General features: G+C 41.4%; 1 protein-coding gene across 1 annotated transcript in view; it reads right to left on the reverse strand.

Annotated features, from left to right (window-relative positions):
• Positions 1-24,799, reverse strand: part of LOC144647504 (uncharacterized) — an 85,039-nt gene that overhangs the window by 59,652 nt on the left and 588 nt on the right. Inside the window, exons 2-7 of the mRNA XM_078507302.1 lie at positions 24,545-24,752; positions 18,812-19,203; positions 18,171-18,411; positions 15,170-15,453; positions 14,262-14,499; positions 13,371-13,654 (exon numbers count right to left, since the gene is read on the reverse strand). Coding sequence (XP_078363428.1) covers positions 13,371-13,654; positions 14,262-14,499; positions 15,170-15,453; positions 18,171-18,411; positions 18,812-19,203; positions 24,545-24,752 — 1,647 coding nt within the window. The remainder of the gene's footprint in view (positions 1-13,370; positions 13,655-14,261; positions 14,500-15,169; positions 15,454-18,170; positions 18,412-18,811; positions 19,204-24,544; positions 24,753-24,799) is intronic.

Below are 24,799 nucleotides of genomic sequence, written 5' to 3' on the forward strand. Positions count from 1 at the left end.
ATAGCCGAAATTGCCGCACTTAATGCCTCCCTTTGTTTTTCTATGTCCAGGGACTCTAGTATTGACCAAGGCTGTGTGAAAACAATAATAATTATAGTTAAAAAATGCTTCTTTTCAAGAGCTTTTTAGTACCATGATTAAACCGCCTGATAAATCATAGCTACGCAAACCGTATTGGCCCATATATAAAATGAGACGCCACACCAGCACCAGCTGGTTTTCATGCGGTTCCTCTATCCATGTCCTATTGGAATTTGAAAATGTTGGTTGTTTTTAGGAGGGAGAAAGATCTAAAGAACTCGGAAAAAACCATCGGAGCAAGGTGAGAACCAACAACAAACTCAACCTACATATGGTACCGACCCACATTAGTGGGAGGCGAGCGCTCTCGCCAGTGCGCCAACCCTGTTCCCCAACCCTTCCAGTGTCACAGAGAAAAGAAAAGGAAAAGTCTGACTTAAAAGCCTTGGATCCGTTTGTAATAGTGAAGGACTTTTAAGTATACAGTAATAGTACAGTGTAATACGAATGTGGTCTCTACTACTTGTCGCCTCGAGAAGTGAAATTGTGAAAAAATCGAATATTCTCAACTTGATGTGCTGGTTTAGTTGAACTATCTCAAAAAAAAAATTATTTTAGCTCGGTCAAATTTTAATCTTACGCGAACTGCGAAGATGTGTGTTTGAAAGCTCTTTGTAAGGCGTGAATGCAACACATGATTTAAATATTTACCAAATATGAACAAAAAAAGGCACAGTCAAAAAATTAGTATGTCATTGAAACGAGGATAAATTGCCTAACTGGTATATTGTCTTTTTTGAATATTTTTTAGCTACCTAAGCGAAGAAACTCTTTACTGCGCTAAAAATCCTTACATTTAAAATCACGTGTCCCTTTTTCAAACGATGGCCGAGAAACTGAGCTCGTATGCATGTGCGTTTAGCGCTCTCAAATTTCGTTGTTTAAGTGGAAACGTTGCTTTTTGGTTGGGTATATTTTGGTTCATCAGATAACAAGTCGAGTCGACTTTATCTAGGCAATGTGGCCCAATCAGCACTTGACTGGTATGAATAGGGGCCCTGCGTAAATTGTGACTACATTATAATTTCTTTTAAGAACTAGAAAGGGACAAAAAGAGCGCTTAAAAATGCATACGACTTGTAATTATTGAAACGTCCAAAGTGCGATTTTGAACTGTCAGTTTTGCCATCTTACGTATGGGAATACCGTTACACGGATTGGCGATATTTGAACTTGGTACAAAAGTTGCATCTCGCGCTGCCAGATTTTGATGTTTCAAGTAATATATCAAACACGAGAGACAGTGTTTCATCGGGATTACAAACACCGAGAGGAGAGTTGAAAATACGACGCGCAGCGGAGTGTTTTTGACGAAACTCGGGAGGTTTGGGTAGCTGATGAAACACTGTCTCGAGTGTTTGATATATCCTCTCAATCGAAACAAAAACTTCGGAGGAAACAGAGAAATAAAATCGTAGAAATCTATGCTAATTAAGATGGGGTGTCCAAACCTCCTTCACGGTTATGATTTTCTCTGTTTTAACTTTATGGATTATTAATGAGTTTGATAATGACCCAGAAAGGTCTTTGAACAGATATGAAGAAGAGAGCAAATGGGCAAACTGCACAAACGAGAGCTAGTGGCGGATCTACGAGTCTAGGGTGAGGAAGAGCGAAAAACCTCTTCTCTTCGCTCCTTGATCTTCTCCTCCCTAGGCCCGTCGAGGCTTCACCACTCTCTCGTACGCCTATGTTACCACAACTTAACCGCCAGCTACGCAGGCTAATAACGACGGGATATGACCTAGAAGTGATTTTCACATACTCAAACCTTGATAAAACGTTATGGTAAATTTGCTGTTGTTAGCCTATAAACATAGAACTTTGTGATCAGTATAGAACAAACCTTCGCAGTTATTTCTTTCGCCAGAAGTGCGCTCATGATGTCCTCTCTGACTGCTATTCCCAAGTCTGGTCGTATAAAGTCTAAAACTTTCAAATGTGAATCCAAAATAGGTTGTATAAACGTTTTGTCCTTGGTTAGTAGTTCTTCTAAAAATGCTCCACTTCTAAGTCTTGTGGCTATTAAGACAGCTATTCCACCGTATGCAGAATACCTATCGGACGCTTCTTCAAGAAAGCCTGGTGCCACCTCTTCACGTATCTCAACAATTTGGTCATTCATCCACTTGGACTGCAAGACTCGAGTGAGTTTATCTTTAATTCTTTGTATTCGAACTTTATCTTTCCAAAATGTTGTATTTGATAAGGCCACAGACGCTTCCAAATCGCCAAGTTGTTGCCAACTGGGTGTACCAAGCGGTGGCCTAGTACGTGGACTTGCAGGTGGTGGCTCAGGAATGTATTCATTTATCTTGCGCGTAATCGCTTCATGTATTTGTTGACCAATTTTATTCAGTATGGTAACGTCAAAATGCACGGAAACGAATGGCTTAAACAATCCTTCTCCAAAACTGCCTGGGCCAACCGCCTTAATGATAACCTCTGTCAGAGATGCGAGCGAGTTAGGAGGTACATTTTTCACTGTGTCATCGTTAAACTGAAAGAGTGTTGATATTGCAGCACTCATCCCAGCTACTTTAAACGGCGGTGGAATCAGCCAAACAAATGAAGTCGGAGGATCGGGATATTCAAGACTTTCAAGACCACCAATTCGAGTAAGATTTTTGAACTCTCCTGAAGATGATGAGCCTGAAGGTGGAGTGTATGCAATACTGTAAAATAATCCTGAAGTCATTCTTCGTTGGGCATAGCTTCCCTCTCGATAAACGGTGCTAAATAAGACTTCAAGTCTGGCCCTTTGATCGTGTGGTAATCTTGCCAGAGGAAACGATCCCCCATTACCTCTGAAGATGAGTTTAGTTGAAGATGGGCTTCCGTTGTTTGATACAATAGCGGGTGTTACAGTAGTCTTAGCAAACTGAAGAAGGCCACCTCTCACTCCTGCCCGTGATGAGGGTGCTGCAAGCGAGATACCTTCACCAAAATGAAGAAGGGAGTATTTGTTGCCTTGATAAACGTTTCTTGGTGAATTTGGAGGAGAGCTATCTGAAACTGGTATTGGACGCACTGGTGAAGGCTCCATGGGAATTATGAGACGCCACGGGCCAAACCAGGATCCAAACCTTACTTTCGCATTCTCGATTTCTCTCTCTGTTGGAAGAGCAAGAATGGCTTGGTAATTACCAGGTTCAAATTCCTCTGTTTTTGGCCAAATTAAAATGCAGTCATTTGGGCCAATTTCACCAGACACAACTGAGAATCCACCGCTTCTCGGATCACAGGACCTTGTTTTGAATATCCAGAAGTTCAGTTGCTCAGCACGTTGATTTGCTTGTAGGGTTTGACAACTAAGCTTCACGTAACTCCAGCCTTCCTCGTTTTGTGGATTGTTATCTGGCGTTTGGATGTTAATTCTCTCTCCACTCTGGATGGCAACTCCACTATTTAATGTAGTGATTCTAAATAAAAACCAAAACCAGTCATTGTCAGGCATATTTCTGCTGATGGGATTTGTTGCCACGAGACTGCTAGGGTTAACGTCTCTTACGTCTATGACGTAGCTATTCGAAGGCTGACCACTTTGTGGACGAAGTCGTCGTAAAAAAGGCTTTGCAGAGGCGTCAGTATCCTTTCTTAGATATGCATAGTACGTAGCACCGTTATTAACTAGAACAGGACCAACAGCTTGCGCCGCTAATTCGTTGACTGATATCGATGGTACACCGTTGGAACTGAGTGTAATATCAAGGAAAAGAATGGAAGCACCCGAAGTTGTACCGGCTGAAAGTAAGAGGTGGTTGTTCGCAATCTTAGCAGAAAGTCGCGTATCGAGACTGCCGACGTCTTTCACAAGTAAAGAACCTGTACCCCCACTTTGAGTTGTAGCTGTTAATTGTCCTTGGGTACTAATTTCAAAGAAATGCCATTTAAAGCGTACGGCTCCGGGAGATTGGTCTTCCGGAAAGCATTCTACTACGATGAGGCGATTTCGGCCTGTGTCCAGAGTTGCTGCTAAACAGCCCTTTTTTGCTTGACTCGATGCAATAATTCTTTGATTCCCTGGAAGCGGTGTAATGGTTCTTCTATCAGAACTAAGTGTAAATTTATTTGCTTCGACTTGACCTCCTCCTGTCGCACGAACTATGTAGATCTTTTGGTTTCGAACAACTGCCGCCACTGGCAAGCCAGTCAATGGGGGATCATAATCCGCCAGAACCTTTAATTGGGATACAGATTGTGAATTTGAAATGACGTATAGAACTACGTTAATTTCGTCTGACTGTCTCAAGGACCAGAAACCAACAGAACCAGCAGCTGTTGGATTTGGTTGCCGAATGCTTCCATCGATTTGCGCCTTTGTTCTTTGAGTATTGAAGAGTTGAATATTGCTTATTTGGCCATTAAACCTCTCGAGTGTCCTTGAATGGGCATCGCTTTCGCCAAACACAAGTGTTCCGTCATGTGAGGCAGCTAGGACTGTAATACCATTCCATGTGGTTTTTTGACAGGCAGTATCTCCATTTACTTTTATTATTAGTGAGCTTCCGACAGTCCCAGTCACCGCTATGTGCTGAAATCGAAGAGCTCTTACTTTATTAGTTTCATCCGATACGTCTGTGGTGCAAGTCACTTTAGTTTCTCTATTTAGAATTATGGAGAATGTGAGAGAGCCATCTGAGTTCAAGTTTAAATTGATCGAACCAGATGATTCAGATGATTTGTAAAACAAAGCCATCGGAGTTGTATCATCGTCTGGCAAACGCCGTGGCCTTACCCAGAATTCAATTGAAAAGCCAGGTGATCTGGTTGAACCGATTGTGCTCATTTCTGAATAATGAGGAATTTCAATTTTGTCCCCAACTCCATCCAGATCAGCTACTCCGCTATAGTCGTTATCTCCGTCGGGATTCAAACGATCCAACTGCTCTGACGTCATCTGAACATATCGTCCGAATTTTAAGAGAGCGCCTTTTTGAACCTTGTCAGCTGTGGAAGAAAACTTGGTGTTTGGAGCGATATAGTGAAGACCAGTGAAGAAGGAGATTTTAATTGCCTGGCCACCCGCAGAAAGATCAACAACAGAGACTGCAGGATCATGCTCCTCTATTACCTTGTTTAATAAAAGATATAAAGTAAAATTAATATCTATTATCATTTCTCCCGTTTTATTTGAACACGACGAACTAAAGCAGGAGGTAACGAAACAGTTTGCCTTAAAACAGCGACATTATTTATTGTTTTATCTTGTATGTACTTTTGTTAAATAGACAATACCTCTCTTTTTGTCGATGGGGAGGTCCCATAAGTCACCGTGTTTCCTAAGAAAATAAGAGCAATTAATAACATCCCTACTAAATTAAATGAATTAACGTCATGCAGTTTTTGTACACGCATTATATGCCAGTGTTTAGATAGCATTCTTCACTCTCGCGTAAATGTATTTTAAGTTGCAAGATTATAACACCTTTTATTTCGGCGCATTGTGCAATACGGATTTATAAATTTCTGCATGGTGGCGTACATATTTAAAGCTGAGCTCCAGCGTGCGAAGCGCGCCAGCGGAGCACCATGGGTAAGAAATTTTGGTAAACCCAACAAGCCGACAAAATTTGGTAGTCACTTGAGCGTACGAGCGAGCGTCCGTACAGACTCTGGCGGGGGGGGGGGGGGGGGGGAGGAGGGGAGTCACTGTCAACACTGGGGAAGGGTAAGCTATCTTACTTGTTCCAGGATCGATATTGGACACCCATGTCGTGGCCAATTGACAGCTGTCAAAACAAGGTATCCGCTGACCAGTATCACATGGCCATATCGCGGGCTCAGGTTAAGAGCTCATCGAGGTCACGTGTTTTTTTGAAGTTGACCGCTGACCAAGTAGTGATTTTACCTTGGATCGCGGGCTCAAGTCTTATTTTTTCTGTCTTGGGTATACGGGTAACGAGAGGAATTTGTCAATGGAATTTTTGCGATTGGATTTGACGATTTATCTCGGCTATGGAATGTTTCTTGAGTAGCTGCGTACGCCATGTGCATTCAATAACTTCAGTGACAGTATATATTTTCAATACGAGTATTTTCACAAGTTATGTATATTAAGAAGCCGCAAAAGATGTATATGTCAAGCTCCGCATTTAGGCTTGACTAAATCTAAATATTATGGAATTTACTTTTGGGTGGAGGTGCTTCGTGTTGAATTCGAGCGCCGAAAAGTAGCTTGGCCGAGGAACGAGTTTAGCAAGTGAGTATTAGTAATACCATGCTCGATCGGAAATCCCTACAAACCTTGAACTTAAACTGTAAAGAAGCTATCAGAAGAAGTAAATGATAAATATCTGAAGTGTTCTGTTATCTTTTTTATACGACATTTATACTTCTTCATACTACTTTTTTATGTAAAACATCAGGCATAATTTATACTCCTCTAAATCGAGGATGTCATAAGAGTCATAATAGTCATTTCAAATTTGAAAAGACAGGAAACACGTTTTAGGTGTATCGATCAATCTTACCAGACGTTTTGCATGTAAATGCCCTCCTGTCAAACGGTGTATCACTGTAAAGTCTTTGCTTTCTACAAGCCACGTCTATCCATTTTCCATCTGGTTTCATTGCACCACAGTCCTCATCTAGTGTAAACTGGTTTGGCTCTCCCACCGCCCAGTTCGTATAATTTCCGTAAGGTGACCGATCGATCCATTTAAATGAATTCGATCGAACATTATGATCAGTAAGTCCAATCCATTGTTCTTCTTGACTTGGGGATAGTGCCCTTATAAAGTCGTTTTCTCGCTGACTATGAATTGAAGACAAATGAACAGAATCTCCATGTTCTCGACAAACACCTTCGGCTGAATACCAGGAATTTGCGACTGATTTCTCTAGATGGTTGTAGTAATGACCGTTCCAGTAAGTCCAGTTGCCTTTAAAATATAATAAAAATAGTAATAATAATAATATTATAAAGAATTGATGAGTTAATAATATAATGAATGTGATATAATAAAATATATCACGTAATATAATAAATATAATGAATATAATATGAATATGAATATAATGAATTAATAATATAATGAAATGATTAATAATGATAAGGTTCTATTTGCGCTTTTAAAATTTTCAATGCGCTTAAAACGCTTGAGAATACAAAATCACGCTTTTGAATTTATTTACTTGTTGGACATATTTCACAGTTTCTGGTCAGTTATGAGCCAAATTAAATCCATCCAACAAGAAGGAATGCTTTACTTTCCACTGGCGTTACATTTTATGACATTTTTGCTCAGGCATGTGAACTTCACAGGAGAAAAAAAAATTGGGGCAAGAAAGTCCCCTGCTACTTAAGGCTTTTTGTCTTTATTTATTTATTTATTTATTTATTTATTTATTTATTTATTTATTTATTTATATTTAACTTTCCACACGCTGTAGAGTCAAGCGTCTTGTAAACTGAACGTGCTTAGTCTGCTCATGAAACTAAAATACATCGTGACGAAAATATAAACATTTATCACCCCTTATACGGAAGGGCTCGTAGAAAATTTGCATGCAGGTTAGTTGGCACTAAAACGTTTATGGTTGTATGACAACAGTGCATGGGAATAGCCGGTGAAGGTTTCTTTTCATCCTGAATTCTCGTTTTTAAAGCTACTGTTATGTTTTGAATATGAGCTTTGGAATAGAAATTTTCATCTCACCTGGACCGGATGGCGTTTCACTCTCTGGAGCTGAAAGAACAAGAGAGAAGATTACTGTAATTAGAAATGTCTACTTGATATTGGCATACAATTAAAAGACTGTTACATTTTTAAAGGAAATTCACGAAGCAATGTCGGATAAGACGTGTTGGGCAGTTTGCTTCGTTCTCTAGTTGTACAACTAATTAGCAATGCATTGCAATGTGGCTATCTGAACCGAACCACTCAGAAGCAATCGCAAGCAAACGAACACTTTGAAGATAATAAAAACATCATACATAGTTATGGATTACAACAGAAGTGCAGAAAGTTGCAAACCTCGTAGTTAACTTGATTGGGAGTTGCTATCTTATATTTTAAGAAGATTTCAACAATTTAGAGTTGGTCACTACAAAGAGTTTTCAAGCTACAATTAATTTTGCCTTTCTTAAGTTGTGGTATAGACAACTTTTCAGAAAAAATGTTTGATTGACAGCTAAACAACAACAGTAAAAAGGCGCTTGCCTTCCCTTTTACTTGACTGACGTTTTGATTAGCTACTAGTAGTACTACCACTACTATTAATAACAATAATGGTCAAATAAAACCAAACAAAATAATGCCCCGATGTTTTGGCGACCTCATGTCGCCATTATCAAGGAATGACAGCTAATGTGTAGCTAACCCTCCATTTTGTAAATTTATAGGACTTGAACTCTTTTGAGCTCCCATTTAATTTTTTCTCATTCCTTGAATTGTTGGTAATGGCGTCATGAGGTCGCCGAAACGTCGGGACATTATTTTGTTTGTTTTTTTGTCCATGTTTCTCCAAATCATTACTAATATCAATGATAATAACAAATTCTCTTCCATCCTCGAAGTGGCCGAGATAAAGAGTGAAAAACAAGTCAAGTTAAAAATAACATTACGTGATTTCATCTTGCAGCATTTGAATTTTTCAATGCAGTAAAGTTTCTCGCAGCTGCTTTTGTAGAGGCCGGTCATGTAATATCTCGCCCGCTGACATTGGCTCCAACCCCTATTGTCGAATGAAATGGTAACATCTTCGTCGTAACAGTCATCATAACCATCCTCCTGTTGATTAAGTGGTCGGCAACACTGTGCTTCGTCAAGGTTATACAGATTTTGTCCATTTGATCTATAGAGGCCGTTCAAGAAATAACCGTAAGGGCATAAAGCCCAGACGTGATTCCTGAAAAGAAAAAAATACAAATGTACACGTAAGTGACGAGGCCCTATGCGCCAACTTGGCGCCAGGAGACAAGTGAAGTGAAGTGACACGTAAGTGACCAATACAAAGAATCAAATCTGGATTTTCCCTTAGAAACTCCCTGTTCAAAGATGCAATTTAAGTCATTTTTATCTGCAAACAAGTAGGGTATTCGTTTTGTCTTTTTGGCAGTGTAATCGTTGACAGCGAGCAGTCCCTCTTAACAGAAAGTGTATAATTGTTTGAGCTTGTGTCTTGATACTCTTTCCTGAAATATGTAAATTCGAATGTTTGGCGAACATACCCACCATAGCATAACGGAAGCGTCCCCACCCTTGGCTGTACGGTCGGATGGTTATTATTATTTTAACTGCTCACCCATCAAACGTGTTCCACCATTGTGCATTTGTACAGGTTGCAGGTTGATTAGCATAAGCTGGTTCACTTGCGTGGCAGCATCTTCCAAACTCGATGCGTCCAATTCTTTCATCTCCCAGTTTTCGGTCATGCCTCCACAGTCCCTTGAGGTACGTGTTGGTTTTGGGGCACCTAGACCATCCTTCCCTGTCCAGACTCGCCTGCCAATCAGCTTGGGTACACTCTGGCAAGACGTTTACGAATGAAATGTTTTCAGTGATGTTTTGTTTCTTTTTTCACTTTTCGTGTCCTTATCCATTACTTAGTATTATTTGTTTACCTTTTACTGTACAAAACTTCGGGTGGGGCTTAAGGCCCCAGCCCCTTCACCTGCGCGGTCCCTGTCAGCTAATAGACAATTGAGATCGAATGTGTTGTCGCCATATTTGATTTGAACTTCAGTAAGGGACCTGGGCGCCAGAGCCTGCGAGCCCACGTAAACAGTGGATTTTCGCCGAAGGCCAAAATCAAAATGGTACAGAAAGCTGCTAGTTTTTAGGTTTTTTAGGTTTTTAATTGTTAAGGGTCCACAATAATAGTCGTGTTTTATTCTAGAATGATATATGCTTTCAAAACGAGAATTCTAAGCTTGACGCCCTGCTGGAATATGGTGATCGACAAGACCTGGTTCAAATATGCTCATTTCTTTACTCTCTCATGGTGAACTGATGTCTCCTCGGAAGTTGAAGATGGTCATACAATCAAAAAACTAATATTTATTTTAAAAGGAATTTCACTGTCATGTAAATGTTCTTGCCTTGCTTTTTGAAATCTCTTTGCCAAGCGTTATTACACTAACTGAACGATGCCATGTCGGTTAAGATGTGTTTCGCAGTTTTCTGTGTTCTGTCGCTGTACGTCAACTTATTCGCAATACATTACAGGCGGGCCACGCAGAACAAAATTAAGAATTAAACGTTTTTAGAAGGCAAGGAGAGTAATCTCAAGCTAACGAACACTTAAAAAATACAATATCATCATACAATAAAATTTTGGTTCACAACAGAGTTGCAGAAAGTTGGACCTCTCAGCAAATTGGATTCTGTTGATTGTTAGTTGCTATCTTATATTTTAAGAAGATTTCAAACATGTTTTCAACGATTACGGTTTTGCCACCACACAGGGATCAAGCTACATTTTACTGGCTTTCTGCGACAAACAAAAAAACATCGTTGGATCGAGAGTTGAACAATTTTAGCAAATGAGATAGCCTTCCTTTGTACGTGATAAACGTTTTGATTCTCTATGTTCCTTTCAGCACCCAAGTGACCAAGTTAAAGTGTGAAAAACAAGTAAAAATAACATTACCTGATTTTATCAGGCAGCATTTAAATTTTTCAATGCAGTAAAGTTTCTCGCAGCTGCTTTTGTAGAGGCCGGTCATGTAATATCCCGCCCGTTGACATTCGCTCCAACCCTTATTGTCGAATGAAATGGTAACATCTTCGTCGTAACAGTCGTCATAACTATCTTCCGGTCGATTTTGTGGTCGGCAACACTGTCCTTCTTCAATGTTGTACAGATTTTCTCCATCTGATTTCCTGAGGCCGTTCAAGAAATAACCACCGGGGCATAAAGCCCAGACATTATTCCTAGAAAGAAAAATAATCGGAAACGTTCACAAGTGATCATTACAAATGATGAAATCAGGTTTTTCCCACTAGAAACGCCTTGTTTTTTGTTCAAAAACTAACAAATGATAAACGTCATAGCGTACACTATTGAGTTATGGATGTACGCGGGAGGCTGCTGAGCACGAAAGAAGCGTAAGAGTCGCACTCGGCTATCGCCTCGTGCGACTCTAGCTTCTTGAGTGCTTAGCAGGCCTCCCAAGTACATCCATAACTCAATAGTGTACGCTATGGCGTTTACTATTTGTTTTATAGCACAACTTTGGGCGATTTATTGCAGCTTTTTAAGGTAAAAGTGCGCGCGCTTATTTAAATAATTGCGTGTAGTGCTCACGTAAACGGTGACGAAAACTTAAAAGAAGAAACAAGCAAACTTTTTGAGTATTTGATTTCAGACGTGCCTTATGCCTAAAAGTCTTTCAGCATTATGAAAAGATAGATTTTCTTATGTTTAGCTCTTCAAATTCACAGGAAAATCGAGAAAATATGAATAAACTCGTGAATTAGCAGCATGTTGCATCAGATCAGCGCGAGCGGTCAGGTTGAAGGCATACGTCAGCGTACACCTAGTAGACGGTAAATTAAGGTGATTCCCTAGTATTGCATTGCGCATCCTTGCTGCGCAGAATTTTACGCGTAATTAGCGCGCATCATAAACAAAATGGCGGCTTTTTCCTACGCGGCTTGGCTCGCGTGAGAGAGAAATCATCGTTTTCTCGTAAACGAGTTCGGTGACCTATCATTTTTTTCTCTTAGTTCGAAAGTAGCGATCAAATTCTTTCTATAAAATGAATGCAGATCAATTTCTATGGCAGAATAATACATTATCACCGAAAATGTATACTGTCAGCGATACTCGCAAAGGAAATATAAGGAATTATATGGCAAATACAAGGTCTGCCTGCTCCTAAACGAATACGGTGATCCCCTTTTTTATTTCAAAATTTAACTTCCCTTGAGGTAAAAAACCAACTGGCAAAGTTTGGTTGGAAATCTATGAGCAGTTCTATTTCTAGGGAATTACCTTAACCAATCAGAGCGCGGGCTTTTCATTAGTTCTGCTACAATACAGGTTAGGTCATCTTTATGGCGTACAAGTAGGGTATTTGTGTTCGTTTTCGCAATGCAATCATAGACTGTGAACAGTCTCTCTTTTGTTTTAAAATCTCTGGAGACAAACGCGAGCGTGGGCAAAGTACACCCGCGCTACTCAACGTTTTTGGTCTTGCCTCTCGTGCATCTCGCTCGCTCGCTTTCGTCCCCACGGATTTTAAAGCGGTGTTTTGTAATTCCGGTGCTATTTTTAGTTGGATTCTTGTTAATCGCGGAGCAAAAACGTAAAGCTTAGCTAGAAAGATACGGCCTGTTATAAGTGAACTATTCTTTAAATTTTTCACCCTACAGGAATGAAATAAGAATGGCTTGCTCAAACAAATCTTAGCGTGGTTTTTCTTTAACATATAGTGTTATTGTTAGGACTTGGGCCTCGATTTTCTATCCTAAAATAGAGTAAGTTTTTACGAATGTCTCCGTCACATGCTTATCCTTAATTTACTTGACTTCCTTCCCCCCCCCCCTAGAGGGAATGAATGGTGAGTTGTTATTATTTTAACTGCTCACCCATCTAGCGTATTCCACCAGTTTGCATTACTGCAGGTTGAAGGCTGATTAGCATAAGCTGGTTCACTTGCTGGGCAGCATCTTCCATTCTCGATACGTCCAACTCTTTCATCTCCCGGGGTTCGGTCACTTCTGTACAATCCCCTGAGGTACGTGTTACGTTTTGGGCACACAGACCATCCTGCCCTGTCCAGACTTGTCACCCAATCAGCTTTGTCACACATACTTTTGTCACTAGGAGCTACAGGAAAATGTTTATGAATGAAATATTTTCAGTGATTTTTTTCTTTATTTCAAATTTCGTGTCTTCCTGGTAAACTGGTGTCGCCTAAGAACTTGAACTGGTTTGACATACAATCAAACAAATAATGAAACATTGTTAAAATAAATTCACTATCATGTAAACGTTTTGGCCATGTTTTATGGAATCTCTTTTACAAGCATCCAAATAATATGAAAACATCATGCAATAAAATTTTGGACCACAACAGAAACAGAAACAGATGCGGACCTTTCAATAAACTTGATTGTTCAGTTGCTATCCTATGTCTCAAGAGGTTTTCAAAGATTTAAGTTTTGCCGCCACAAAGAGTTTTTGAGCTACATTTTGTTTTTGCCTTAAATCACTACAGATGCTTACAAATTGTTGGAAAAAGGTTGGTTCAAGGGTTCAACAATGACAGGAAAAAAGTCGCTTTTCCAGCCTTCAAGTGGCCTAATAAAGAGTTAACGATAATTACAAATAATTACTTGTTCTCATCTTGCAGCATTTAAATTTTTCAATGCAGTAAAGTTCCTCGCAGCTGCTTTTGTAGATGCCGGTCATGTAATATCCCGTCCGTTGACAGTCGCTCCAACCCCTATTGTCGAATGAAGTGGTAACATCTTCGTCGTAACAGCCGTCATAACCTTCTCCCGGTTCATTAACCGGTCGGCAACACTGTCCTTCTTCAATGTTATACAGTTTTTCTCCACTCGTTTTATAGAGGCCGTTCAAGAAATAACCGGCGGGGCATAAAGCCCAGACATTATTCCTGTAAAGAACAAAAAAAGAATCGAAAACTTAAACGTAGCGATCAGTACCTGAAATAATTACCTGTTCAAAAATATAATTTACGTTTTTTATTCTGATGTACAAATTGGGTATTCGTTTTGTCCGTTTCTTTAATGTACGTAATCCTAGACTGCGAGCAGTTTGTCTTAACAAAGAGTATAATCAAAAATTAAACGAGCTTACCTGTAAGTGAAGTTTGATTGTGATTTTCCTGAGCCGTTGCGTAGGAACGAAGGGATCATGTGAGATGCAAGCTTGCTCGCGCAATCTCACGTGGTCCCGTAGTGACGTCAGCAACGGTGAGGGAGAATTCAGTGTTAGGGTTTGGGTCTCGATCCTCTATCCTGAAATAAGTTTCCTCCCCCAGGAGTGCCAATCCCCCTTCCGACGGGAGGGGAGTTGGAGGGTTTATTAATAGAGAGGTTAAGCATGACGTTTACGGCAAACAGCAAACGGCAAAAATGAAACTTTTGCCGTCTCTCTTCAGTTGTGTCTACAGTAGAGAACTCAAAATCAGAAGTTGTCTTTGCCGTTTTCCGTCTGCCGTGAACGTCATGCTTAACCTCTCCAAAATTTCAACTACTCACCCGTCTAGAGTAGTCCACCAGTTTGCACCAGTGCAAACTGAAGGCTGGTTAGCAAAAGCTCTTTCCCAGGGTGTGCAGCATCTTCCAAACTCGATGCGTCCAACTCTTTCATCTCCAATTTTTCGGTCATGTCTCCACAGTCCCTTGAGGTACGTGTTGTTTTGTGGGCACACAGACCATCCGCTCCTGTCCAGGCTTACCTGCCAATCAGCTGATTCACACAGGCTTTTGTCACCAGCTAATGGAAAGACATTCAGGAACAATACGTTTTCAGTGCTCTGTTGTTTCTTTATTTTACTTTTTGTGTCTGCAAAGTGACGAAGCCTAACCGAGAATTTCCCAAGTATTTTGAAGGTACGATGGAGTAGTTTGTTACATTTAGCGTCAGTTGTTATTACATTTACGGTTGGTATCACATTTAGCGGAAATACAAGGGTTTTCTAGCTTCATTTTATTTTTCCCTTTAACCATTTGTGATGTCCTCTGTCACTAAAGGGTAGCCAGTTTTTAGCTTGACAACACCCTCCTCAAAATATGCGCTGTACCCAGAAAGGTTATCTTTTGTAGTTGACTGATGCTTATTTGGCCCGGGAATCTTCCAAGATAACTCTCTAGTCCCTTTTTGATAGCTCCAATGATAACTGGTATCGTTTCCGTTCTCATGCCCCACATTCGGCTTGTTTCGATTTCCAAGTCCTTATATTTGGATAGTTTTTCAGTGACTTTCACGGATGTGTTTCTGTCTGATGGTACTGCCATGTCAATAAATTTACAGGTTTTCATTTTGTGGTCTTTATTATTATTATTATTATTATTATTATTATTATTATTATTATTGATCAGCTAGTTTTCGTTTAGTCCCTAAGTGGCCTAGTTAAAAAGTAAAAAAACAAGTAAAGTAACATTACGTGGTTTCATCCTGCAGCATTTGAGTTTTTCAATGCAGTAAATTTTATCGCAGTTGCTTTTGTAGAGACCGGTCATGAAGTATCCTTCACGTTGACATTGGTTCCAACCCTTATTATCGAATGACATGGTAACATCTTCGTCGTAACAGTCGTAGTATTTGTTATCCGGTTGATTTACAGGTCGGCAACACTGTCCTTCTTCAATGTTATGTAGATCTCCACCATCTGATTTCCTGAGGCCGTTCAAATAAAAACCGGTGGGACATAAAGCCCAGACATTATTCCTGGAAAAATCATAATAATCGAAAACATTCACAAGTGATCAGCACAAAAGATCATATCAGGTATTTAAAAACTCCTGATACAATACACGATATGCATACAAGTAGGCTATTCATTTTTCGACTTTTTTGCTTGTTTACAAGCAAAAGGAGGAGAATAGCGGTTAAGTGGGGTAATCTGAAACCACATTCTTGTTAACTCACAAGGGACTGTTTTAATTTCTCAAGGGAATACTTTCCGCTGTGGGTGTCACTCTATAGTTGTGCTTCAACACTTCCGTTTTTGTAGAAAAAACGTGACTTAATTGTCAAATTTACAAACGTTATATAACAATTAAAAACGTGAGTAGCCCACATCTTACGTGACATCACCAATTAAGAATGTGAGGGGTTCAGCGCTCGAAGGCAGCGAAGTTTAAAACGATTAAGAACGCAATTTGTACTGGTACAAGTCTTTAGGCGCTAATATTAATTTAACCTAAAACGATTAACAACGCAAATTTGTACTGGTACAAGTCTTTCACACACTAAAACGTTGCTAAAAGTTAACCAAAGGGAACTCATTTCGTGACAATTGATTATTTCTGCTGAGTTGCACAATTTAGAATTGCAACATTCAATGCAGGTGTGAAGTGATATTTACAAGTGTTTTTGTAGCCGGTTGTGAAATTACTTCCGGTGGAAGCAGTAAACACTAAAAGTTTTTGCTTCTGTTCAGAAGTTAATGCATCGCCATTAGAAAAAAAAACAGCAATTGTTTTACTGGAAATATAGTCGTTAGAAATGGCATGTGTAGCCGTAAGGTAAAGAATAACGCGAGGAGAATAGGCTTGTACCGAAAGTGCTCGTAAAAAAAGCATTAAATGCTAAAAGAAGTGCTCGTTTTTTTGCCAAAAAAGTGCTAAAATAATGCTAATTTTTTTAAAAAGTGCTCGTGGGTTACATAATAATGCTCACTTTTTCCGATTTTTTTAAACATAGAATATTACACTTTTCAGATTTTCAGTTAGATTTTTCAACAATAAAATATAACGATCAATGTTTGATGTCAGAGTACGCTCTCGAGCTATCTCTGCCTTGGCTGGTTGACTTCCATTGTTCCTTGATGACAACGTGGATGACGTCATCTTGGAAGGAGTGTGATGGACTGGGTTTCTAGAAGGCAATCACTGACGTATCAAACCGATCAAACCTATTCCCCAGGCCTCCTCGGCTCCTTTGACTAAAATGAGGGCATAATGCATCTTTGGACGCCATAAATGAAGTCAGATTGTGCTTTTTAACACAAAATTATACAAATAATCATTCGAAAATCCAAAATAATGCTTGCAGTGCTTTTTTGGATAAAATGTAAAAAAAAATGCTCGCGAAGCCAAATAATGCCAAAAAAAGTGCTAGCACTTTCGGTACAAGCCTAGAGGAGAAGCGGCTTTTGGTAATATCCAAACGAAAATTTACTTCTCAAAGTGGGGTTAAGATTGCGTGACGAGACAAAAGGTAACTCTGTCGTGCGTAACCTTTATCGGGAACCCTACATTAAGCCGAGTAGAAATCTTTCTAACTCGAAAGGAAACAACTATTTCGATTAAAGGCAAGCGTCAAAGTTTACCATTTTTAAACAAGCCAAAGTATATGAGTTGCAACGCGCCCAGCCGTCGCGACTGACAAATACAGCATTTCCTCCGCGAAAATAAAAAAAAAATGCTTGAACTGAAAGACGTTTGAATTCTTCCATGATATGTTCGAACAACAATGCCCAGGATAAACTTTCTACTCATACTAACTTCATGCAAAAAAGTCGATATCTCGAAGAGATCTTTGATTTTGTTTTCACAGTGTAATTCTAGACTGCGAGTAGTATTCGCTTGGTTTTCGAGTCTCTATATTGAAATAAGGTCAGGGGTAACTGCTTGTCCTGAATTTACGGGAGTGCTCCAATCCCCCTCCCCCACCTTACGGGAGTGGGTAAAAGGGTTAAACGTAAACGCTGTCGAACAACAAGAATCGCCGACCTTTCACTTGATGTTACATTATATTGGACGGTTCTCAAATGTAGCACAACACAGGATACGCAAGCTTGTAAATAGATTTTGTTAGCCTATTGATATCAAACTTGTTTTTCAACTTTTAAAATTGAGAACCTTTTCAATGTAAAAGATTCTGTTCCTGATAGTCTCCGCACGCGTGTTGTATACAAATTTTCATGTGCAAGTTGTAATGCTTGTTACATCAATGAAACAAGCCGGCATTTTTTACGCGTGTGCGCGAGCACTTAACATTGGACAGATCTTCCTTTGTATTCAAACATCTACAGAGTTCAGAGACTTGTCTTGCCTCGTGTTCTACAGACTGCTTTGAGGTTTTAGACTCTGCATCAACTAGGTATCAAGTTAAGCTAAAAGACGCGATGTACATAAAATGGAAAAAGCCCGACCTGAATCAACAGGTCAAACACATTAACTTAACACTTTCTTTGTAGGCGCGCTGACCAAAGGTCTTTTGGCCAGGTGCACGCGCACTTTGTAGTTCCGTTGAAAGTGTAAATAAAATGTTTTCGCGTTAGTTATGAAACGTAATATAACGCTCACATTGTACGCTAAATAATTCTACCTTGTAACAACAGCCGTTGCACTCGGTGAAGATGACGAATGTAACCGTCGAAAACTCGACCATTTGAATCAGTTATTACTATTATTATTATTATTATTATAACTGCTCACCCATCTAGCGTAGATACCCAGTTTGCATTACTACAGTATGAAGTCTCATTAGCATAAGCTGGTTCACTTGCTGGGCAGCATCTTCCATACTCAATACGTCCAACTCTTTCATCATCCGGGACTCGGACATTTCTGTACAATCCCCTGAGGTACGTGTTGCTTTTTGGGCACCTAGACCAACCTGCCCTGTCCAGGCTCGCCTCCCAATCAGCTCGGTCACACTTACTGTTGTCAGCAAATTCTGCAAGGACGTTCAGGAATGAAATGTTTTCAGCGATGTTTTATTTCTTTATTCAATTTTCGAGTCGTTCTTATTTATCACTTGGTACCATGTCTTTTTCTTTCTACTGCGGGGGTGGGGGTAGGGTTTGTCTGACGAACTTAAGGCGGAAAAACGAAGGAAAGTGAAAATAGATTTCGTTCGACCATTTTCAACTTCTCCTTTTTTTTTCTGTTTCGCGGTCGACAGCAAACGAAAAGCAATACTAGATGTAAAAGTAATTCTGCTTGTTATCTTGTCAATAAATAACAAAATGTACACGAAATAACAAGAAGCCTAAACATAATACGCTACAAGTGCCCTGTGCTATCCAATGTTCTCAAAACTTTTCTGAACCTAGCATTAAACCAGCCTTACGTACCGAACGGTTTACACGATGATGGCTTGAGAAGCTTTGTGCCTCCCTGGCGGAGGAAATCGGACCATTGATATACATTTGCTTCATTCCATTCATCCAGTACACACGATCTTGATGTCTCATTAATCGTTGTACCGGTTAGCACGCTATCCCAAACGTTGACATCTGACAACAATCCTTGAAAGGAATCATCGGCCTGAAATCCACCACCGACCGAGTCTTGGTCTTGTCCCAACACCAGGGTACCGCTTTGGCTTATTGTGTGACCTCTTTTGAAAGTACTGCCTTCCTTCACTTTTAAGCCGTCTTTGTAAAACTGCCATGATCCCGAACTGCTTGCCCACGATATACAGATCTGGTGCCACACACCGTCGTTTGCTGTTACGTAAATATCCCTATTAAAAGAAAATAGTTAGTCACATTTCAGCTCTCGAGTCTTTCGAATTCACCCTAAAAAGCTAAAAATAATTCAAGGCTGTGTTTAAAAAGGCACGCGGAAGAAAATTTAGTGGTGAACAATAAAGACGATAGAGTGTTTCTGTTACGGAACTATCGGTCTGATTGAAAAATTTGATGTTCTTTAAACTTGTTATGCTTCTCGGTATAATAGCGGAGCTCCAGTGCGCGAAGCGCGCCAGCGGAGCACCATGCGTGAGAAATTTTGGAAAACCCACGAGCCCGAGAAAATTCGGTAGTCACATGAGCGTACGAGCGAGCGAGCGTCTGTACAGACTTTGGGGGAGGGTGAGAGGATTCACAGAGCAACTCTACACTGGAGAAGAGTATGTCATCTTATGCCGTCTTACATCTTCCAGGATCGATATTGGACACCCATGCTGTGGTCAATTGACAGCCGTCAAAATAATGTATCCGCTGACCAGTATCACATGATCAAATCGCGGGCTCAGTTTTAGAGTGTGGTGTATTTAATACAGAAAACAGTGTGTAAACTCCGAGTTACAACACACACATGGCAAGAACTCAACTAACTCGATCGTACACGGCCTTCTTGTCACGTGACGACTCTACTAGTCCCAGGACTCCACATTCCTCCCCCCCCCAAGTTCTTAAACAAGCAAGAAAACAAATGTCAACGAGAAAAAAAAATTAACGCCTCTGCCCTAAAACTTAAAACTGTTCACGGGGGAGGGAATGAGTCCATTAGTAAAAACGCTGCGGGGGGTTTCTATTCCTCGCTGGGTATCGCCTGACAGGGGTAGTTGGCCCCGAGTCCCGAACCATTGTTGCACTGGGTGGTTCTCTGTCTCCATGGGCAACCTCGGGGTCATTTACATCAGGTACGGTTATCTCTGGATCCACACCTTCCTGCTGCAATGGGCTAGTAATTGGTAATGTGACACCAGGGTTGAAACTTTCTGTGGGTCGAGCTACTAGTTGATCGTGGTGTCTTCGAACCACAGTTCCATCTTCCAACTCAATTCTCGCAGACAAAGGACCAGTTTCCTGGATGATAGTTCCTGGAATCCACTTGGGGCCTCTGGAGTAGTTTTGAACATTCCCTGAATCGCCGACTTCCACTTGACGCATTCGGCTATGCTGATCATGCTGTATCTTCTGTCTTGACTGTGCTGCATGTACCCTTGCCGCTACATCTGGTCGCAGCAGATCGAGATGTGACCTCAGACTTCGTCCCCAGCGTAACTGAGCAGGAGACTCACCCATGGTGCTTTGGGGGGTAATACGATAACTTAATAGGAACCGAGCTAACTTGGTCTCGACAGCACCATCACCTTGCTTCTTCATCCCTTGCTTAAACGTCTGCACCGCTCGTTCTACGAGGCCATTTGATGATGGGTGATAAGGAGCAGAGGAAATGTGCTTGATGCCATTTTTCTGTAGAAATGACTTGAACTCGCTGCTAACAAAATTGGACCCATTGTCTGACACTACAATCTCTGGTAGGCCGTGTGAAGCGAAGGTTGTCCTCAGCTTTTCAATGGTTGCGCTGGAAGTGGCAGAATTCACACAATGGATATCCATCCATTTAGAATGCGCATCAATAATTAGGAGAAACATCTTGCCCATAAAAGGACCGGCATAATCTACATGTACTCGAGACCAAGGGCGGCCTGGCCATTCCCAAGGGTGCAACGGTGAACTGGGTGGCTTCTTTTGGTGGCTTTGGCAGGTAACACAGCTTTTCACCTTTTCCTCCAAACGTGAGTCCATTTTCGGCCACCACACATAGCTCCTAGCTAGGCTTTTCATTCTAACAATACCGGGGTGGGACTCATGAAGTATGTTCAACACTTCCTCTCTCCCCTGTGGGGGTATCACGACCCGAGATCCCCAAAGTAGGCAGCCAGCATGTACACTCAATTCCTCTCTTCTAGCAAAATAAGGCTTTAGGGCTTCTTCTTCGACTGCCATGGGCCATCCGTGAAGGACGAACTGCAGAACTTGAGAAAGTACTGGATCACGGGCTGTCCACAACTTCACTTTAGTGGCATCCACTGGGCTGGTGTTGATGGTCTCTAGAAGGTGTATAATTGTCCCCTGGGGTGGGCGTGGTCTCTGGAGCAACTGGAAGGGGTAGACGACTGAGGGCGTCTGCGTTTCCATTCTCTTCACCAGGGCGATAAATAAGCTCATACTCATACGCAAGCAAAGTCAATGCCCATCGCTGCATCCTACTTGAGGCCATTAGAGGTGTGGCTCGTTCAGGGTTAAGCAGCCCCAAAAGTGGTTTGTGATCTGTGTAGACCTTGAAATGACGTCCAAAAAGAAATTGATGGAACTTCTTCACGGCAAAAACTACAGCTAGTGCCTCTTTATCTAGGTGGCCATAGTTCCTCTCTGCTGTGGAGAGTGTTCGTGAGGCATATGCAACTGGTTTCTCTGAGCCATCTTTCATAACATGGGCCAGCACTGCCCCAATACCATAGGGTGAAGCATCACAAGATACCACCAACTCTTTCTCAGGATCATAATGTACGAGTACACCTGATGATTGAAGTCGATTCTTGGCCTTATCAAACGCCTCTTGTTGCTCTGTACCCCATTTCCAACAGATATCTTTCCTCAGAAGCTCGTGCAGTGGCTCCAAGGTGGACGATAGGTCGGGCATGAACTTGCCATAGAAGTTAAGCATCCCTAGAAAGGACTTCAGCTCAGAGGGATTGGTTGGGGTTGGAGCCTCCTTGATGGCCTTCACCTTTGCTTCAACTGGATGGAACCCTTCTGCGACAATGCGGTGCCCCAGGCACTCCAAAACGGGCTTCATAAATTGGCACTTTTCAGCTTTGAGCCGCAAGCCGGCATCAGAAAGGCGTCCCAAAACTTTCTCGATGTTGTCTAGGTGCTCTTTCGTGCTGGGCCCTGTGATAAGGATATTATCTAGCAAGACTCCTGTCGAAGGTATTCCTTGCAGCAAACCCTCCATGGTTCTCTGGAAGATGCCGGGCGCTGAAGAGACCCCATACGGAAGGCGGTTATATCTAAAAAGGCCTTTATGGGTGTTAATTGTCAAAAACTCCCTTGAGTTCTCATCCACAAGCATCTGCTCATAAGCATGGCTCAAGTCTAACTCAGTAAACGTTTGACCCCCAGCCAACTTTGTGTATAGATCATCGAGCTTGGGGAAAGGGTAGCCATCCAATTTCGAGACCTTATTGACGGTAAGCTTGTAATCTCCACAGACTCTTACTGTGCCATCACTTTTCATAACTGGGACAATGGGTGTGGCCCACTCGGAATATTGAACGGGTTCAATGGTTCCTGCCTTCTCAAGTCTTTCCAGGTCTTGCTCAATTTTCTCCCTGAGAGCATATGGCACTGGTCTGGCTTTATGGAAAATGGGGGTGGCTGTGGGGTCCACATGGATCTTGGCCTTTGTCCCCTGTAGGGTCCCCAGACCCTCCCCAAATAGCTGTGCATGTTTCTGCAAAATCTCTCCAAGTCGCTTGTCATGCGAAGTAAGTTGCTTAATCCTTGGCCAATTTAGCTTAATGTCTTCCAGCCAATTCCTCCCCAACAGAGCTGGGCCTTCTCCACTTACAACTAACAATGGCAAGGAGTATTCGCCCCTTTCATAATGTACATCAACTGTACACACCCCTTCGGGCTTGACCTCTTCCCCAGTGTATGTACGAAGGACAATTCCTGATTTCTCCAGTGGCGGTGCCCCGTTTTGTGAGACAAGGTGTTTGTAGGTGCCTTCACTTATCACTGACAATGAAGCCCCTGTGTCAACTTCCATTTCTAGTGCTTGCCCACCAACACTCAGCTGTACTTTGTATGGCAAAGGTCGTTTACCGCCAAGGGTAAACAAAGAATATGCACCCACACCCTGTTCTCTCCCCATTGCCTCCTCTCCCCCCTCTAGGAGATGGGTATCCTGTGGGGTGTCTGACTTCTTATTAGTACTAGGAGGTGGTAGTTTCCCTTTCTTTTTGTTCTGGCACACTCGAGATAGGTGACCCAACTTTCCACAAGCATAACATTTCGCATCCTTTAAATGACAGCTTTTGGGGTAGTGATTACCGCCACAGCGATAACAATTAACTTCGCCACCCTTTTCCACTTTAAAATCGACTTTGTTGAGCGAAGTATCCCCTTCCTGAGGGTCCCCCTTTTGTATCTCCGAGGCATCCTTATCCGCGGCCTCAATGGCGAGAGCCAGATCGAGCGCTCGCTTCAGGGTTAATTTCGGTTCGGCTAGTGAACGACGCTGTATTCTGATGTCGTGAACACCACACACAAGCCGATCACGTAGCATTTCATCTAATGTTGCCCCAAATTCACAGTGTTCGGTCAGGTGCCTCAACTCAGCTAAAAACATGGCAATTGTCTCACCTGGTTGTTGAGTGCGAGTGTTAAACTTGAATCGTTGTACAATAGCGGAAGGCTTTGGCATGAAATGTTCCTGGGCGAGTTTGGCTAAATCCTCATAGGTTTTGGTCTTCGGGTCCTCCGGAGCGACCAGACTTCGTATAAGCTTGTAGGTTTTTGCTCCCACGCTAACCAGGGAAATGGATCTTTTTTTGTCCGGATCGGTTATCTCGTTTGCTTCAAAAAAGTGATTTACACGCTCAGTGTAATGGCGCCAATCTTCCGTTTCGTTGTATTCGTCTAATTTCCCAAATGTAGGCATTTTCCGTGTAGACTTCGCTTCACTCTAGTCTACCTGGTCGTGGTATTCGATCACGTTCCTCGTCGCCAAAAATGTGGTGTATTTAATACAGAAAACAGTGTGTAAACTCCGAGTTACAACACACACATGGCAAGAACTCAACTAACTCGATCGTACACGGCCTTCTTGTCACGTGACGACTCTACTAGTCCCAGGACTCCACATAGAGCTCATCGAGGTCACGTGTTATTTTGATGTTGACCGCTGACCAGGTAGTGGTATGGCCTTGGATTCGATTGCAGGCTCAAGCCTTATTTTTTCTGTCTTGGGTAATAACAAGGAATTTGTTAGCGTAATTTCTGCCATTGGATTTGACGATTTATTTCGGCTATGGAATATTTCTTGAGTCGTTGACAGTGTATATTTTCAATGAGAGTATTTTTACAAGTTATTAAGAAGCAGCAAAGCATGAATATGTGGAGCTCCGCTTTTAGGCTTGGCTAAATCTTTATATTATCTTCTTCTTCTTCTTCTTCTTCTTCTTCTTCTTATAATTATTATATTATTATTATTATTACTAAAATTACGAGCAGTTCGTGCGTTATCCGACCTACGTGTCACATTAATTATATTTTGTGTAATACCTGCTTTCGCCATTGATGTACAATTGAAAACGTGTGTTGTAGGATATAAGAATCTCATTAGCCTGGCTTGATACGGCATAACTGAAGAGACTCCCTTGACTGTTGGTAGAACTCATCCACAGACAAACCGTGAACGCAGTCAAACTACGCTTTCCCGGTAGCTTAACATAGTTATTGACTCCTTTGTTTGGAAAATTGAAAGCGTAGTCTGAAATGACAAAACAAATACAGATCAGCAAGAGAGTAACTCTTGAG

Source organism: Oculina patagonica, chromosome 3, assembly GCF_052425735.1.
Source record: "Oculina patagonica isolate OP01 chromosome 3, crgOcupat, whole genome shotgun sequence".
NCBI lineage: Eukaryota > Metazoa > Cnidaria > Anthozoa > Scleractinia > Oculinidae > Oculina > Oculina patagonica.